Source organism: Oryzias latipes, chromosome 18 (genome assembly GCF_002234675.1).
Source record: "Oryzias latipes chromosome 18, ASM223467v1".
In the NCBI taxonomy this organism is placed as follows: Eukaryota; Metazoa; Chordata; class Actinopteri; order Beloniformes; family Adrianichthyidae; genus Oryzias; species Oryzias latipes.
The window spans coordinates 22,434,203-22,451,050 of record NC_019876.2 but is presented as its reverse complement, the minus strand read 5'-3'; the positions used below and the strand labels follow the sequence as shown (position 1 = coordinate 22,451,050).

The 16,848-nt window shown below is 43.5% G+C and overlaps 1 protein-coding gene across 1 annotated transcript; it reads right to left on the bottom strand.

Annotated features, from left to right (window-relative positions):
• Positions 1-4,731: 4,731 nt before the first annotated feature.
• On the bottom strand, positions 4,732-13,318 carry LOC101163852 (E3 ubiquitin-protein ligase TRIM39). The gene is made up of 8 exons (XM_004079963.4): positions 13,205-13,318; positions 11,990-12,450; positions 11,605-11,796; positions 11,391-11,486; positions 8,250-8,483; positions 6,936-7,083; positions 6,080-6,106; positions 4,732-5,848 (listed from the first exon to the last, which is right to left on the bottom strand). Exons 1-8 carry the CDS (start codon positions 13,206-13,208, stop codon positions 5,310-5,312), a joined length of 1,701 nt encoding a protein of 566 aa, XP_004080011.1. The 5' UTR covers positions 13,209-13,318; the 3' UTR covers positions 4,732-5,309.
• Between the last annotated feature and the right edge of the window lie 3,530 nt (positions 13,319-16,848).

Sequence of the window (16,848 nt, the reverse complement as noted above, 5' to 3'; positions counted from 1 at the left end):
AGGGTCCGCGGCAGGCGGCTCGGAGACAGGGTCCGCGGCAGGCGGCTCGGAGACAGGGTCCGCGGCAGGCGGCTCGGAGACAGGGTCCGCGGCAGGCGGCTCGGAGACAGGGTCCGCGGCAGGCGGCTCGGAGACAGGGACCGCTGCAGGCGGCTCGGAGACAGGGACCGCTGCAGGCGGCTCGGAGACAGGGACCGCTGCAGGCGGCTCGGAGACAGGGACCGCTGCAGGCGGCTGGGGCTCGGGGTCCGCGGCAGGCGGCTCGGGTTGGGGGTCCGCGGCAGGAACGGAAGGGGTGGCGTCCGGCGACCTCCTCGGAGCCGGAACCGGTCGTGGACGATCCGACACCCTCCTCGGAGCAGGAACTGGAGGAGTTGCGTCCAGCAACCTCCTCGGAACCGGAACGGGTCGAGGTGCGACCGGGACCCTCCTAGGAGCCGGAACTGGAGGAGTTGCATCCAGCAACCTCCTCGGAGCCGGAACGGGACGGGGTGCATCCGGGACCCTCCTAGGAGCCGGAACGGGACGGGGTGCCTCCGGGACCCTCCTAGGAGCCGGAACGGGACGGGGTGCCTCCGGGTTCACCTCCGGGACCAGGGCGGGACGTCGAGATGGGCGGCGGCGATGACGGCGGCCCCCTCTTACAGCCAGTCGACTCCCATTGAAGAAGGAGGCTGGGGGCTGACCCTCCAAAGTCCACTGGGGCTCGACCCCCACCTCCTCCAGGTAAGGGTCCTCCCACAGCCACAGGTCCTGGTCCAGAGGGTCCAGGAAGGCCCGTGGCTGGAAAATGTCCAGCTCCATCCAGGAGTTTGGGGAGGGCTTGCGGTGAGGGCGGCGGTGACGTGGTCGACCCCCCCTTACGGCCAGGCGACTCCCCTTGAAGTCCCTGTAGACCTGGGAAGAGCCAGAGGTCCACCAGAGACAGGTCCCCTCTGCTGGGTACTGGTAAGGCTGGTCCATAATGTCACGGGGGGGAAAGGGAAGTACCCAGGCGCAGAGAGGAGAGGAGGCAGGAGGTTGCAGGGGAACGGGGTTTAATAACAAAACTAAAGAAAAACCAAAACCACTGCATACGGCAGGCTAGAAACTCGAAACACTAAAAATGCACTAAGCTCGAAAACCGGGGAAGAATACAATATGGACCAGCACAGGAGGAAGGGAAAGACAGGACTTAAATACAGCCAAGGCAACAAGACACAGGTGGAAACACTCAGGACTGATGGGGCAAGGTCAAACTCGAAACAACGGAACAGGAAATACTACAAAATAAAACAGGAAGTGAAACTCAAAACATCACAGAACAAAAGGAAACAAACCATAAGGGCAAAGAAACAGAAACCGTAACACCTCTTTTCTTTAATGATTTGTGATCTTCAATGGTGTCCATGGATTACATATAATCCTCTTCACCTTTATCCACCTTTGTCATGGTAGGGAGAACACGTCAATTTAAGGGTGGGGTCATAGGATAGCACAAGGGTTAAAACAGCTCTGTTTCTGTTAAAGTTTCTCTACGGTTTAGAATCAAAGTTTATCTCTGACATACTGGTCCAACATGAACCAGCAGGAAATCCAAGCCCAGAGACAGATCTGCTGCTGGAGTCCAGAATCAGAACCAAACATGATAAAGTTTCAGCTTCATGCAACTTAAATCTGAAACTTTGTTACTGATAGGATTGAAAAGACATCTACTCTGACGATGTCCAAGTTCAGATTAAAAATCTTCTTTTTAGATCAGACTGTTTGGTTGTAAAAGTTTTTTTATTATAGATTTTGACTGTTGTGATTTTGAGTTTTGTCAGTGTGTTTTTCTTTTGTCATTCTCTGAAAGTTCTTTGAATAAAAGTTTTTTTTAGTAATTTGTCATTGTGTTTTGCTTATTTGCTTATTGCATTACTTTAGTGAAACATTTTGAATTTTCTGTAGAATTGTCTTCTATAATGTCTTATTGTGTGCAGCTTTTTTCTTGCAGTTTAAGACCAAATGTAAGCTTTTTTTTCTACATCTGTGTTTAGTAGCCTATTTTCTGAAAGTTGGAGGCAGGGCTGATGGAGCTGATGAAGACTGGAACTCAGGGACGAATGCAGCTGGGAGATGGGAGTTTAAAGAATCTTAACTACTATTTTTTTGTCAAATGGAAAATCCTAACTAGATTAAAGTCCAAGATCAGGATGTTCATTAATTAATGAATAGGTTTCCGTTCATCTCTGCAAGGTGTTTTTGACTGTTTCACTGTCAGTGAGCATAAAGTCCAGGACTGACAGATGCAGAACAGCAGCTCCCAGGATGAAAACACTTCATGTCAGCAAAAACCTCAGCCAACCCGGCAGCCTGTGGTCCTAGAGGCAGCTGCCAGCTGGAGCAGCCAGTGGAGAACAGCTGCAGCCCTGACCCTCACTGACTGCAGCCACCTTGTTCTGGTAAAGCATGACTTCATGTGGCATTGTGGACTCTGCAGCACCTTAAAAGCTGCTGTGTTTAGCTGCCATGCTTTCTGCCAAGTTTCTGTTAACAGGGTGGGAATGTCAGGATGCAGCCAGGTGCAGCTCTAGGAAAGCCTGAAGGAACTCCATGACCTTTGGTGGAAAGATTTAGGAGCTTCACAGGCCGATTACAGAGTTGTGGCCAAAGGTCAAAGTGTTTGATGTCTGACACTTAACTTTACAAGGCTGACACCATGAAACGACAGAGCTAAAAAGCAAAGTCCAGCTTCGCTGTTACATCAAGGATCACCACACTAATCTGTGATATGACAACAAGCTGCGGCCTCATGCATTTTATTGCATCTTTATAACCAACATATTCAAAAATTTTACTATGCTTCCTCTGGGGCTTTGAGAACTGTGCTGGTCTCCTGTGAACCAAAGCAGATGTTGGTTGACCGCTCAACAGCATACACCTGAGTTACACACACACACACACACACAACAATAACACAAGTACGGAATTACAATTTATACTACCTGTCAATATTTGTTACAACTTTCATTCTACAATGTACATTTGTATATTTATATTGCTAAAGCACTCTGGACGGATGCTCACTGGATTTATTTTCTGTGTACTCATGATGGGCTGTAAGCTAGCAGGAAAGCGTGTAAACAGATGGATGATGGGAAATGGGGATGGGCTTACTCTGGTCAACAGTTCCACCCACAACTTTCCAATCAACTCCTGCTGCTCTGCAGAAACAATGTCCTAGAAGATGACACATTTTGTTAATTTTGGCCAAAAGCGACACAATCGTAATAAAAAGACCATTTGGAACACTTTTGCAATATATCAAAAGATGATGGGACTTTAAACAACCACACACCATCTGCTCTATTAGCATAAGTATTTGTTTGTTAAAGGTGATAAAATACTGAGCATAATGAGCAACTTCAAAAGAAGCCTATTTTTACTAAAATCTAACCTGTTAGGTATTTTTGCCTTCAATATTATAAATGTTTGAATAACAGATTATGTATTTTGCTGTGCAGAGGATCGCAATCATTCATCATGATGCTTTTAATTACACCTTCATTTGATGACAAAGTCATGTTTAGAGTAACTGCCTGCAACAACAAAAGACATTAAACCAAAGGAGGGTGGTGTACATACATGCACTAACGTGAAGAAGTGTTCTGGTCTGAATGGCTTTGGTGTATTTACACCAGGTTGGCTTCTCAAGTGCAGGTAAATTCCTGAAAATCCTTATAATTATGAGAGTTTTCAGTTTACACATGTAGCCTGGTCTGCAGAGCTGCTGGTCTCCTCTGTGTTCACGGAACAAACAGCTGACCTCAAAGGATCTCATCAGGTTCTTCAAACCAAAGGTTTCTGTTTTTGTCCTCACCAAAACTTCAACTGCTGCTTAATGCCTTTTGTATCTCTATGTGTGTTGATGAAATCATCACTTCAACCTGGAACTCTTGAGGAGCTCTAACCCCTTCAACCTTTATACTACATATAGAAAATACCTGTTAGTGGTTTTTTTATCATCTGTTTTAAGTCAAAGGAGGAAGTGCATCTGCTCATTGCTCCAGGTTTTCCCACCGCTCATGGCTTTTAGCCTGTTTTCTACAGTGCGGCTACGGCAGCTTGTTTGTTCCAAAAAAGGCTGAAGGCTAGATTGCGACTAATTCCTATCCTCACCATGAAGGCAAACTGAACCATTTGGAAGCGTAGCAGGCGTAGCAGGCCTCTCAACAAACCTGTCTGTTCAGTCTGGCCCAGAGTTCACAAGTCTATTCTAGTCTGTAGGAACAGAACTGAAGTCTGCTTCAACCCTTGTGCTATCCCATGACCCCACACTTACATTGACATGTTCTCCCTACCACGACAAAGGTGGATAAAGATGAAGAGGATTTCATGTAATCCATGGACACCAGTGAAGATCACAACTCATTGAAGAAAAAAGGTTCAGAGCACTGTCTAGTGGGTCTAGATGACCCAACTCCCATTGTTAAAGTGCCTAGGATAGCATAAGGGTTAACCAAACCAAACAAATATGCAAATTCACCCTGAAATCCTTTTGTCCTCCGTGCCAAGTCAAGGACATCATGCCTCTAGTTGTAATTACAATCTGTTAGCAAGTTGGCACAGTAATTTTGCAAAAATTTAAGACGCACTCTAAAATGTAATAAAAACAAGATTCAGAAAAATGACAGCAAGTTTTTTTTTTGTTTGTTGTTTTTTAAAAGGTCCTCTGATAGAATCTTGACAACAAACAGAACACTTCCACTACATGACACATCCTAATAGATAAACTTTATTGATGAATTTCAGTGAGTTTCTACAGTATTTATTCCTTCATATAAAAACATCCACATCCATAAGTATAGAAAAAAAGCCCTTCACAAAGACGAGCCGCAGCCGCTCCTCTGGTTTCTCCTGCAGAGCTCTAGACACCTGTATGGGTGTCTGCGTTGACCAAGAGCCTGACAGCTGCAGCTAAATAAAATCTTACACAGTAGAAAAACATGGCAAAAGTAAAGTTTTCTTCAAAAGTTAGGACTATTAGAGTTAATAATGGAGTTAGTTCCTGTGTCCATCAGGCTTCTTCACCCATTTTCTTCATCGCTCAAAAGCGCAGACGATGGATCCCTCTGATATATTACACTTTCTAAACATTCAGTTGGTCGGTTGCCTTCAGTGTTTACATCAGTCCACAGTGTGATAAGAAAGTAGAGCAAAATGAGTTTTGCTCATTCTCCAAAGTTTTTTGGCTTTGCAAACAAGCGAGTAAAAGGTGACAGATTTCCCAGACAAGCGTACTTGTTTGATCAAAAACACCGAACCTATGGTCTCTCTGTTCTCCGGCCTCAGCTGTGCTTCACGTGCGTCAGAACAAGTGGAGCTGTGTTTTTGCCGTCATGGGTGAGGCAGGGGCTGAAAATGGGGTACACGCTCTCGTTGAATTTGTCCATGAACGTGTACAGGTGCTGGCGCGCTTTCACGTCGTAGAAGGAAACCTGTCCGGCTTCATAATCCAGGAAGATTCCCACTTTGCTGGGATGGAACGGCAGCATGAGTGGCAGGCGGGAGGCTGCCAGGGCTTTCACCTCCCCGTCCTTCAGCCACAGGCACCAGTAACCTCCCTCGGGACACAGCTTGATCTCGCCCTTTCGACGTGCTGAGCCCCGGGCCACTCCGAGTGTCCATGCGGTCTTGCGCGCCACGTCCACCTCCCAGTAGTGGCGCCCTGAGCTGAAGCCCTCTCGAGCCAGGATGAAGAGAGCCGGGCTGAAGCGATTGGGACCGTCGGAGTGGGGAACCTTACGCTCATCATATTTCACCTGCTGGCCGTCCTCTGACACCACCAGGTTCTTCTGAGCGGTGATGGGGTCAAGAATCACCTCACCTGGACAGAAAGCAGGAAAATATATGAGTCAAAATCAGTGGATTATAAAATTATTAATAGATTATTTGAAACTGGCTGCTCTCCCGAAGCTCCATCCTACTTTAATTGTGCAGATTTGGCTCCACCTAGTGGACATCCAGGTAAACTGAACTTCTACTTTCTCTCTTCTTCTAATCCAAGCTCTACAGAAGGGTCCACAAGCATAGAAAGAGGGCGGGGGATGTTACTCACCTGCATAGTTCTGCACCTTCCGGAGCTCTGAAACAGAGAGGCAGAGACACAATAAGGGAGGGAAGACACCGCAGGCATTCCGCGCATCCGTCTCAACAGAAGGTTGGTGTGGGCGTCAAAACACGCACATCTCATCCAGAGACCTAAAATCTCCAGACATGTGTTTCCGTGTGGCTGAGCTGCTAGCGGCATCAACACCACCTCCATCTGTGCAGCCGTCTTGGCTTGGTTTCCGTGTGACCGTGCTGCAAAAACGAGCCACTTTCTGCAGAAATGCATGTGCTGACCTACATATTGTATGTCTGCGCTGGATTCAGACTCGTGTTGGAGCGTTTTATTAGACAGACAGAGAACACTCTAATGCTGCATGGAAAATGAGAGCAAAAGAAAATTAAATCTTTTGGTTTTATTTTGAAATTATCCGTACATGAAAAACACTGATTGACCAATCATAATGCTATCATTTATCACATAAACTGCTTTCACGGCAGATAGTTCATTTTAAAAAACTGTTTTTAGGGGTCAAAATACAAACTTCTATAAATATTTGAATATTTTTACTGTATACCTGTCAAAATTTGCACATGCATTATTGCAGGAAATACTGTTTTAAAATATTTTTTAATCGAAAATATTTTAGATATTTTTTTTCAATTAAAGTGGTTTTATAATCTTATTCTGTGTGTTTTGCTAAATGATTTATCAGAGCTTTTTGTCGGTGGGATCTGAAACTGAGCTCTGATCACACGTTTTAGCTGCCTTGAATGATTCACAGCATGAGGCTGTGAACTTGTTACTATGACGACTGTAAACCTGTGCAGTATAATACAGGGGAAAAGGCGGGGTTGAGCCTCACCTTTCCCGTACAGGAGCTTCAGCTCCTCCTGGAACTTGTCCACCAGGCTGCTGACGGAGGTGCGGAGGGTTCCCAGGTAGAGGTCGGTGTTGATGCTGACCGATGACCAGTCGGTGTGCTCTGGTGAAGGCGATAACGTTGTGATGTTCTGAGGAAAACAGAGATTTAGATCATTTCAAATAAAACTTTATTTCAATCGATTTAGTGACCTGTCTGAGTTAATGAATGATGATGTCTTCTTCATTTGTGCACATTTACTAGTTCTAATTCAAAAAAAGTTCCTGAAGTTCTTCCTATAGTGGCCACCCTTGAAGGAAACATCTTAGAGGTAGTTCATGAATGTACCTAGGTGTCTGGATCGATAACTCCTTGACTTTTAAACTACATGTAGAAGAACCTGTAAAGAAATTAAAACTGAAACAGAAAGTATTGCTTTTCATTTGACGAAAAAAAGCAACTTGTTGTTGCTCCCATTTTGCCTGTGATGGATTATGATGACATTCTGTAAACGATTCTGCTTTGAGGTTCACAACTAACTGTAAATCGGTGACTTGCACACAAGAGTAAAAAAAGGCCTTCCTTGGCTCTTCGGAGGCAGTCCCATTGGTTACACGTTTATTTACAAGGCCGAGCTTTGTTTGCTACCGCCTTACATATGCTCCTTACTGTTGACTGTGCCTTTTGCTCGTGCAGAGCTGGGGAAAAAGCATTTCATCACTCTCCTCCTGCCATCTGGATCCTCTGAAGATTGAAAGCTGACATATCTGCTCTCTTTACATGCTTTCAAAATGCTACTGAAGGACTTTAAGGCTGCTTCATTAACGTGCAAGTGTTATTTATAAATCTAGAATTTTTAAAGCAATGTAATGGTATTGTTATCTGTTGTATGTACTCGTGTTTTAGAATTTGCTGCCTCATGGCCAGGACTCCATTGGAAAAGAGGTTTTTAATCTAAACGGGACCTTCCTGGTTAAATAAATAAATCAGTAGATTTTTTTTTCATATAAATATGGGTCTGGCCTTGTGCTTTATGACTTCAAAGGCATCTTTGGTGCTTGTGCCTCAAACAGTCCAGGATGAAGAGAAATAATGACATCCGCTGCTTCAGTTCAGGGAAGCTTTGATGCTGCGTCTCCTAGCAACCACAGGTGAGGCAGCATGAAGGCCACACTGGATTAACATGATTTCATGTCTGACATGTTATCTCTTTTAAACCAATCTGATGAGTGTAGTGTTTTGTTTAGGTTGGGGTGTGCAAACAGAAGCATTTCCGTGGGTTGTTTGTGTGGGGGGGGTGTTCTGACACTCCAGTACCTGAAGGAAAACCACTTTGTCCTTGGTGTGAGCGTGGGCCTCCAACTCCTGGCTCCTCCTCTTCAGCTGGCTCAGTTCATTTTCCAGCCCTCTAGCCAGCTCCTGAGCGTGGCGCTCCGCCTCCCGCTGCCTCGTGGAAATCAGCTCCACCAGCTCCGCCTGGCTCTGCTCCACCAGCCGTTGCAGGTCGGCGTACACCTGCCAGCTGTCCTCCAGCTCCTTCTGAGCGCTGGCCTGCGGGGAGACCAGCATTCGTGGTCAGTGATAAGCCTGCTGAGAGTGTTATCTGTGTTATGGTCTAAAGGCTGGAGGCTCTGCAGGGTTACATCATGAGCTCTGAAGGACAACCTTGACCTTTGGACTTTGAAAGTTTTCAAACAACCCAAAGAACCTGAATGATAATAGTGAGAACACACCTTTTTCTCTGAATTAGAAATGAAACTTTATCACCTCCTATGTGAAAATGTCTTCTGGAGCCATCAGTCATGTCAGTTACATAATTTTATTCCCAGATAAGGGACTTAAAAATGTCCCTCCTAATGTAATGATACATAAAAAACATGTGATCGCTTCCAATCCAGATGTTAGAAACAGCGACAGAATAAACAAAGAAGGAGATTACTATCAAAGAATCCAGAATTTTGAAAATGTATAATTTGGAAAACGAGAAAGCTAATAGGAAAATGTTCACACAATCATGACTTTGGTACATTTTTTCTTCTTTTTTTTAATCTTTTGCATTTATGTGAATAAATACTGTATTTTTATTGTGTAAAAATGCATCCATGAAAATAAAATATAGTTAGGATTTAGGGTGGGAACTATTAGGATTTTTCTTCTTTCCACTTTTTTTTTTTTGCTGTCTCGTTATTTTGCAGCTCAGTGTGTATTAAGGTCACTGCTTAAAGTTTAAGCCCCAATTTAAAACTGGTTCAATTCTACATTTTTGGAAATATTTAGAAGTTTCCTTTTATTTACAACGTCAATTTTAAAAAAATACTTAAATACATGATTTATTTCTTTTCTATCCCTTCTACACCTGACTGTATTTCATCCTTTTTGTTCTCATTTTAAGAAAACGGCTCTTTAGTTCAGAGGAAAAACACAAATGTCTGTTTGGGTCACGTTCATGTTGGAAAAAGATCAAATCTCCTTCTTAGCTGTCGGGCTCAAACGTTCTTTTAAATGTGTTTTGTTTCCCTTTAAGTGACTGAAGCCGTTCTGCTTCACTAAAACCTCCTTCAGCAGTTAAAGTTTAACAAAGCTGATGCAGTTTCATTTACTCCACGTCTCTGACTGGTCTGACAGGTTTAACCCCCTCCGGCCCTTACCTGATGTGGAAAGTAAAAAACTTTCCAAGAGTCAAAATCTCAAAGTTTCTTAGGACAAGTCACACTTTAAAAACTCTTTTCTGCTCATGGGTTGTATTGGCTCACAGCTGTATGTTGACTTTAACAGCGTGTATGGGGGGGGGGGGGGGGGGTAGAGCACAGTAGTGTGTTTGCAGAGGCGTTCACCTCTGTAACCCAACACTGACTGTATTTACATGGAGATAAAACAGTTCAACAAAAAGTAGCAAGTTACACTTAAAAAAAAACGAAGTCTGTTTCCTCAGGACATTTTAGGAATTCTAAAAACTAAAACAGGGCACTTGTGCAGGGCGAGGTTTGATCAGATGGTATGCGCAGGGTTTGGGTCTGACTGCTATGAGAAACCCTTCAGGCATGCCGTCCTCCATGCCTGCCTTTGTCCTGCACAGCACTTGTGACCGAGCAGCTTTGCAGATCCCTGTACTGGTCTCACCGGTCCGACTGGAGTCTGTGCGCGTTGAGGCAAACAGATCGCTTCAGCTCACCTCCTTTACCAACGCCAAGCACGACAGGTATGAGGCAGAAGGAGGGCAACGTCCTCCCCAGCTTTGTTTCATAACAGACCTGTGCGCCGCTTATGAAGCTCTGATCAACAGCTGAGTCATGCTTTACGAGTTTATGGCGCTCAATCAACATGATAAATATTTACCATGAAGGTTTGGGTGTGTAACTGTCACAGGGATCAGTTATGGTTGTAACGACCTAAATCTAAATACGATTTACAGTCACAGTAATTTATAAAAATTAATATAGGACAGACTGAATTACCAGGTAATGTTTTAGCCAGGTCATGTTTTAAAAAAAGAGGTGAAAAACGGGTGTTTTTGAATCTTTGAGAGTTTTGACTAAATATAGTTGTTAAATTCACCAGCTGGACTTTTTGAAACTCTCAACCCCACATTTATTGAGGAAAAAAAGGGGTTAAATGGTTTTCTTTAGGAAAACCTTTTTTTTTTGTTCATTTAATTATAAAGGTAAACACGTGGACTTCCTGTTTGAAGCTGCTTTGAAAACAACATTGGTTGGATCCTGTCCAGTTCATCATGTTGTTTTTGATACAACAACATTTCCCAGTTTTGACTGGAGACTAAAGCTACATTCACACCGCCCTCAGCAACGTGCGTTCAAGCGACCACCTCAAATGAAAAAGTCTATGTAAACACATAGACACATGTTTCGGGTTTTTTCGCGTTCAGAGCTCTCAGGTTTATGTGGACACAAGTTTCTAGAGCTGTTTTCAAGCTTCACATCCAAAACGCATGGCCATTGAATGTGCATTACAAGTGAAACCAGGTTTAACTCCTACCAACCAAGGACTCAGATTCAGTAGTATGGATGACGTCCTTTTCTAAACACTGAAGAGTCAACTGTTGGAAAAGTGATCATGTAGGGGAAATTTATAATTGTGGTTTGTTCTCAGTCGGAATTATACAACACCAAGTTTTTCATATATCGGAACAGAGCAGTGATAGAAAAAGCCTGGAGCAAAATTCACCAGATTTGCGCCGCTTTGACATTTCGCACCAAGCCTCTTTTAACTGTAGGTGGTGGACATGCGTGGACAGAAAGAAAGAAGAAGCCCCTCCCTGCTTGTCCAGTCTGAACACCATATGTTCGAAAACCCTCATTTTGCGCTTTCAAACATGTCAGTTGTGCCTGTAGCTTAAAGGTATGGTCGAATGGGGGCGTGGTCTTCTGATTAACCAATCAATTCAGATTATGTCTTCAGGTGAACACTGACTCCTCCTCTGATCTAAACAAAACAACTCACCTTTATGACTTTGATGGACTGTTTGATCTCCTCCAATTTCTTAGATCTTTCCTTGATCAGATGCTTCAGCTCGGACCGCTTCTTTCCCAGATTACTCTGGAACAGAAAATCAAATCAAGTTGTGAATCTGTTTCTGCTAAAGCAAGCCGTCCATCTGACATGAGGCAGCTTCAGTGTCAGTGGAGAGCTTTGTTTCTCCCCTGAGGCAGCTCACCGTCTTCTTCTTGTACTCGTGGTCGATGGAGGTCATGTCGTGGGACTTGTGCGAGGCCTCAGCGCAGGTGCTGCAGATGCAGATGTGGTCCGTGCGGCAGTACAGATCCAGAAGACGCTCATGTTTCTTGCAGATCTTCTCGGCTAGGTTGAAGGTGGGCTCGATCAGACGGTGTGAGTGGAGAGTCTTGACCTGGACGAGGAACGGAGAGGAACAGAAACATTAATTTATGACACAAGCTGGTTCAGAGCTAACAAGGGGAGGGGGATCTCTTTGAACCTTAGGGTAAGGAAATTGATCAAAGGTTAATTGGAAAGACTGTAAATAAGACCCTGGGGTTTGAAGAACAGAAAAAGTCAAGAAGCCACAAGCTGAAAGAACAAACCTTCTTGTGATGTCTCAGGTGAGAGTCACAGAAAGATCCGGCACAGTTCACACAGGACTTCAGCGCCTTCAACTTCCTTCCAATGCAGGCATCACAGGGAACCTCTCCAGGCTGGGCAAACTCGCCGGTATCCGGCCCTGCAGTGTCACTGTGACCCGCATCTGAGCCTGCATTTATGGAGCCCTTCTGTGACGGGCTCCCCGCAGAACCTCCCGCAACCGTCAGGCCCTGGAACTGGGAGCATATTTCGGCCAGAACCCGGTTGACGCTCATCTCCGGCCTCCTGTTGTAGGCCTTCTTGCACATGGGGCACAGGAACTTCTTGCTGTGGTTCCAGTAGCCCTGAAGGCAGGCCTTGCAGAAGCTGTGGCCGCAGGGTGTGGAGACGGGCTCCAAGAACACCTCCAGACAGATGGAGCAGGTGAACTGGTCCTCCGAGAGGACTCCTGTAGAGCGGATACCTGCAAGCCAAGCAAGGACATAAGCTTTTTTCTGCCTGTTCATCTACACTTAAGAACTGTCTACATTCAGCTGACACCCAAAAATCAGACTATCCAAACATCTTTCCACTCGAAAAATATTTTTATTCCATCATCGCAACTCCAAAAGTCAACCAATAATAACACCTCATTGGGGTTTGCTGCAGAAAAAGCAATTTATCAACAAAGAAACTACGGATCTAGTTTTTCTGTGATCCTCACAAACACTGAGGTTTTTCCATCTGACTTCACAGTTTGGCTCTGCTGAATGAGACAAACTGAAGAATGACGGAGAACCGTCTCTCATCCAAAAACAACATTTCAGAACAGTTCACACGAAGAAACAGACTTTAGAGGCAGGAGGTGTCGATCTGTCCTCTGATGACAAACAAAAACGTTCAGGAATGTAGACGAGCAGGATTGTCTTTGCAGACAAACATTCACCACCAAATAACAAATGTCCTCACTGACGTCTTTTCTCTTCTTAGACGCTCCTTTGTCCTGTTTAAATCTAAGCACATCTTCTTCATTTGAAATCGTTTCACCATTTCTTCTTCAAAACACAGAAGCCGCTAAGCATAAAGCAAGATTTGCACAGAATATGACAAATGTTTTTTGAATAAGTGTTATTTTTATAGTTCCTTCCTTCAATCCAAGTTTATTTCTGTTATAAGGCAAAGCTCAACAAAACACACGGATGATTTAAAAATGAATATCTGAAAAGAGAAAGACTTACTCATGTTTGTCTGTGGCAGAAAGCTCTCTTCTTCCTCCTCTCTGATGTGACTCTCACTCCAACAGGTGCTCAGCTCTTCCTGAAACTCGGAGGGCTCCTCCCACTCTGAGAGGGACACGCCCAACGTTTGAGCAGCTCAAAGTGAGCAACACCTTCACAGGCTGAAAGTCACCTGCAAAAGTATTTTTCAATGTTAAAACAATTGTTTTCTGCAGTGCAGAAGTTAAAAGCAGTGTTTTACTCTGAAGGTAAAACTTTTAACTTTAACTTTTAAAGTTTAAGCTCAACAAACCACAACAGATGCAAACTGAGCTGCTCACAAGCAGAAAGCAAAGTGAATATTGTTATATGGGTCCAAAGTGTAATTAATTTTCTCATTCCCTTCATAACTTATGATAATGTTATTTGACAGATTTTCTTTTAAAGTTACTATTTAAACGTTAGCAACAGAAGTAGAAGTTATTAAGATCAAGAGGAAATCTGTAAACATTTTCCTTTTCTGGGGAACATTTGATAAATTTATTTTGGAAAAAACTGTATTCACTTTATTGCTAGGGCCGTAAGTATCAGTATAAAGCAAATTAACTTGTGAATTTGGATTCTGCAGAACATGTGGTTTTCATGTAGTTTCATTCACAGTGATGTGTGGTAAAGAAAGCCACTTTGGGATTCATATTGACGCGTTCTCTTCTCCAGACAGAGAATGCTTTTTTTTTTTTTCACTGCCATGTTGACCTGCACCCCCCCCCCCCTCTCTCTCTGCGATGACTGTGCCAGCTTTTCTATGAGGTAATAAAAAGTTCACAGTTGCATAAGCACCATTTGCTGAGGGGCACTTAAGATGCAAGCGAGATTAGCCTGCAGGACTTTTAGCCTTCCTGGCAAACCACAGAAGGAGAGGAGAGGTGAAACTCTTACACCGCCTGTGAAAAGGCGCCAGATGTTATCTCTGGGACTCCTGACAACAAAAACACACTTTCTACACAAAAAATGCATTTACTAGGAAAAATGTTTGTCCTGTACAGGCAGAAATGTGTTTTTTTTCTTTAAGTTTTTAAGTGGCACTTCCAGGTGAGAGTCCCGGCAGGTGGTGGTGAGGGCGAGCTGGCTGTTCTTCCGCCTGCTTTCCAAACGCAAATACAATTTTTAAAGTTTGAAAAGTTTTCAGGCTCCAGGAAACTTTTTTGCAGCAGACCTTTGTGGGGCTTCTCTGAAGCTTCTGCTCCCTCAAACTGAGCTCCTCTGATCTTCAGGGACAGTTATTAAGGTGAGAGCCTACAATGCAGGAATCCAGGGTTCGATTCCCAGAGGGGGATAAACAATGGTACTGGGTCAATTACCATATCAATGGCGAGCAATGAACATCACCCAGTGAGGGTCCTTAGGCAAGGCCCTTAACACTACTGCCTCCTGAGTGCAGTTAGACTGCAGCTCACCGCTCCCTCAGGGGATGGGTCAAAATGCAGAGAAGAATTTCCCCATTGTGGGATCAATAAGGTATCAATTATTATTATTTTTATTTAATAAAACAGACTAGAGGAACAATAGTGTTCACAGTCTCTGTCAGCTGATGGATTATCATTAGGCCATCAGAAAATATGGCAAGTACTACCCTACCTCATGCCCACTGAGGATGTGGTCTTTACATGCTGTAACTGAAAGAAAGAAACTGAAATATCCCACAAATTCCATCTGGATGTCCAAGGAAGACAAATCTTCTTCCAGAAAAGGTCGGAACGTTCCAGAGGAGGTGAACGTGGCTACTATGATGTTAGAACATAGTAGCCACGTGGAACATTTATTATCCACCCACAAAATGAGGTCCTTCCTTAATCTGAAAGAAAAAAACAAACAAAGTGCATAATCTTCACAATCCTAAAAGAAGCTTTGCAATGTTCTGCAGGAATCCACATCCATTTAGATTTGTATACATATGGATGGTCAGGAAAACAAAGGGGTGTTACGATCAATTAAGTTAATCGATAAATCGATTTATATTCCTTTCTTCCAACCAGATCAATCTGTCCGAGGCAAGTCGTTAATTGAAGCGACCTATACCACTGCAAAATTGTTTTAAAATTAAATAGATTTTTATTGATCTTGGAAAATGCCGAATCGGATTGTTGAAAATTAACCAACATTGACCATGAATCGTATCGTCGACAAAAAGTTACTCTATGAATCAAACTGTTGTTGAAAGGAATCGTTACACCCCTAGAAAAATATTTAGAACGGGACTTTTATTTTGATAATCAGCCTTTGGTAATCTTTACTGCTCACTTTTGCTGCCATAATACATCAATATACACAATACACAATAGATCTAAAGGAGGTTTGGGTTTCACATTTGCTTGCTGGAACATCTTGGCGGGGGGGGGGGGGGGGGGTACAAATGCATGAAGAGGCTTTTGCAGGTTTGGTCAAAGATAAAGGTTTGAAGAGAAGTGTTCTATAGATTATTTATGTCTGTGTGTTTGGAAACAGAAGTGTGAGAGCAGGAGATTATGGAAGTTATTCTTTTTTCTAATACTGATGTTGAATCTTGACTGTGAATATCTGCCGGTTAAAAAAACAACAACTTTGAACTGTAAAAACGACTCAGTGTGAGGCTTTAATATGCAAAGTGTGTTTAGAAAGCAAAACTGAAGATGGAAAATGCAGACAATTAGAGAACTGCGACAGACTGGCGACCCGTCGGCGTCCCCTGCCTTCCCCCACAAATGGCAGGGATAGGCTCCGGCAGCCCCGTGACCCAGAAAGGGATAAAACGGAATATAGAAGGAAAAAAAAATGAATAGAAAAATGAATTAGACAACTCTGTTTTGTTGACTTAAAAATATTGTTAACCCCTTTTTTTATTTTAATAAAATCCAAACAAAAGATACGAAGAAACGGACTTCCTTCATTTTTATCGATCCTGTAAAGTTTTTTGGTTTACTTTAAAAACACAAATCAAATTTAGCTCATTTCTTGACCACAAATCAATCAGGCAGTGGCACTTTTATGCCTGAAGACTAAAGTTGTCACAACACATCAGTCACAATAAAGATTCTTAATGTAAATCTGTCAGCTCAGCATCACAAATGTCAGATAAAGAGAACCGTTTGTGCTCGCTGTAGCTCGTCATTTTCTGCAGAAGAGCGTTCTTTCAATCCCACAGAAAGGCGGCCTCCCGCTCAGACCTGCAGCTCACCGCTCCTCCATCATCAACAGCTGCTGAGCCTTACTCCTTCATCTTTTTCCTCAGCTCAGAGATCAGCTCATCAAATCTTGTTTGTTCTCCTCCTCTAAGTTTTCTGCTCTGCTTCTTGGATTTAATCACAAACTTGAAAGCTGGAGAGCTTTCCTCCGCTCTCTCAAAATTCTAGCTTAAAAAATAATAAGCGGGAATCTCTGTGTATCTCCCCTGAGTGATCTGCTGAAGCTGAAAGCCTGAACTGTCTGATTTATTTTCTTGTTTTTGTTAACAGATCTGTGCTGGTTTGTCGTCTTAGAGTAGCTGGACTCCATCTTCTTGTTTCAAACTTGCATCATCAGTTTCTCATCCCCCTGCTGCCTTTTGAAAGAATCAGAAATAAAAAAAAGAAGCATTTTAGCTGAATTTTAGAAAACATTTTCTCAAAAATATTGAATTTATGCTCAGT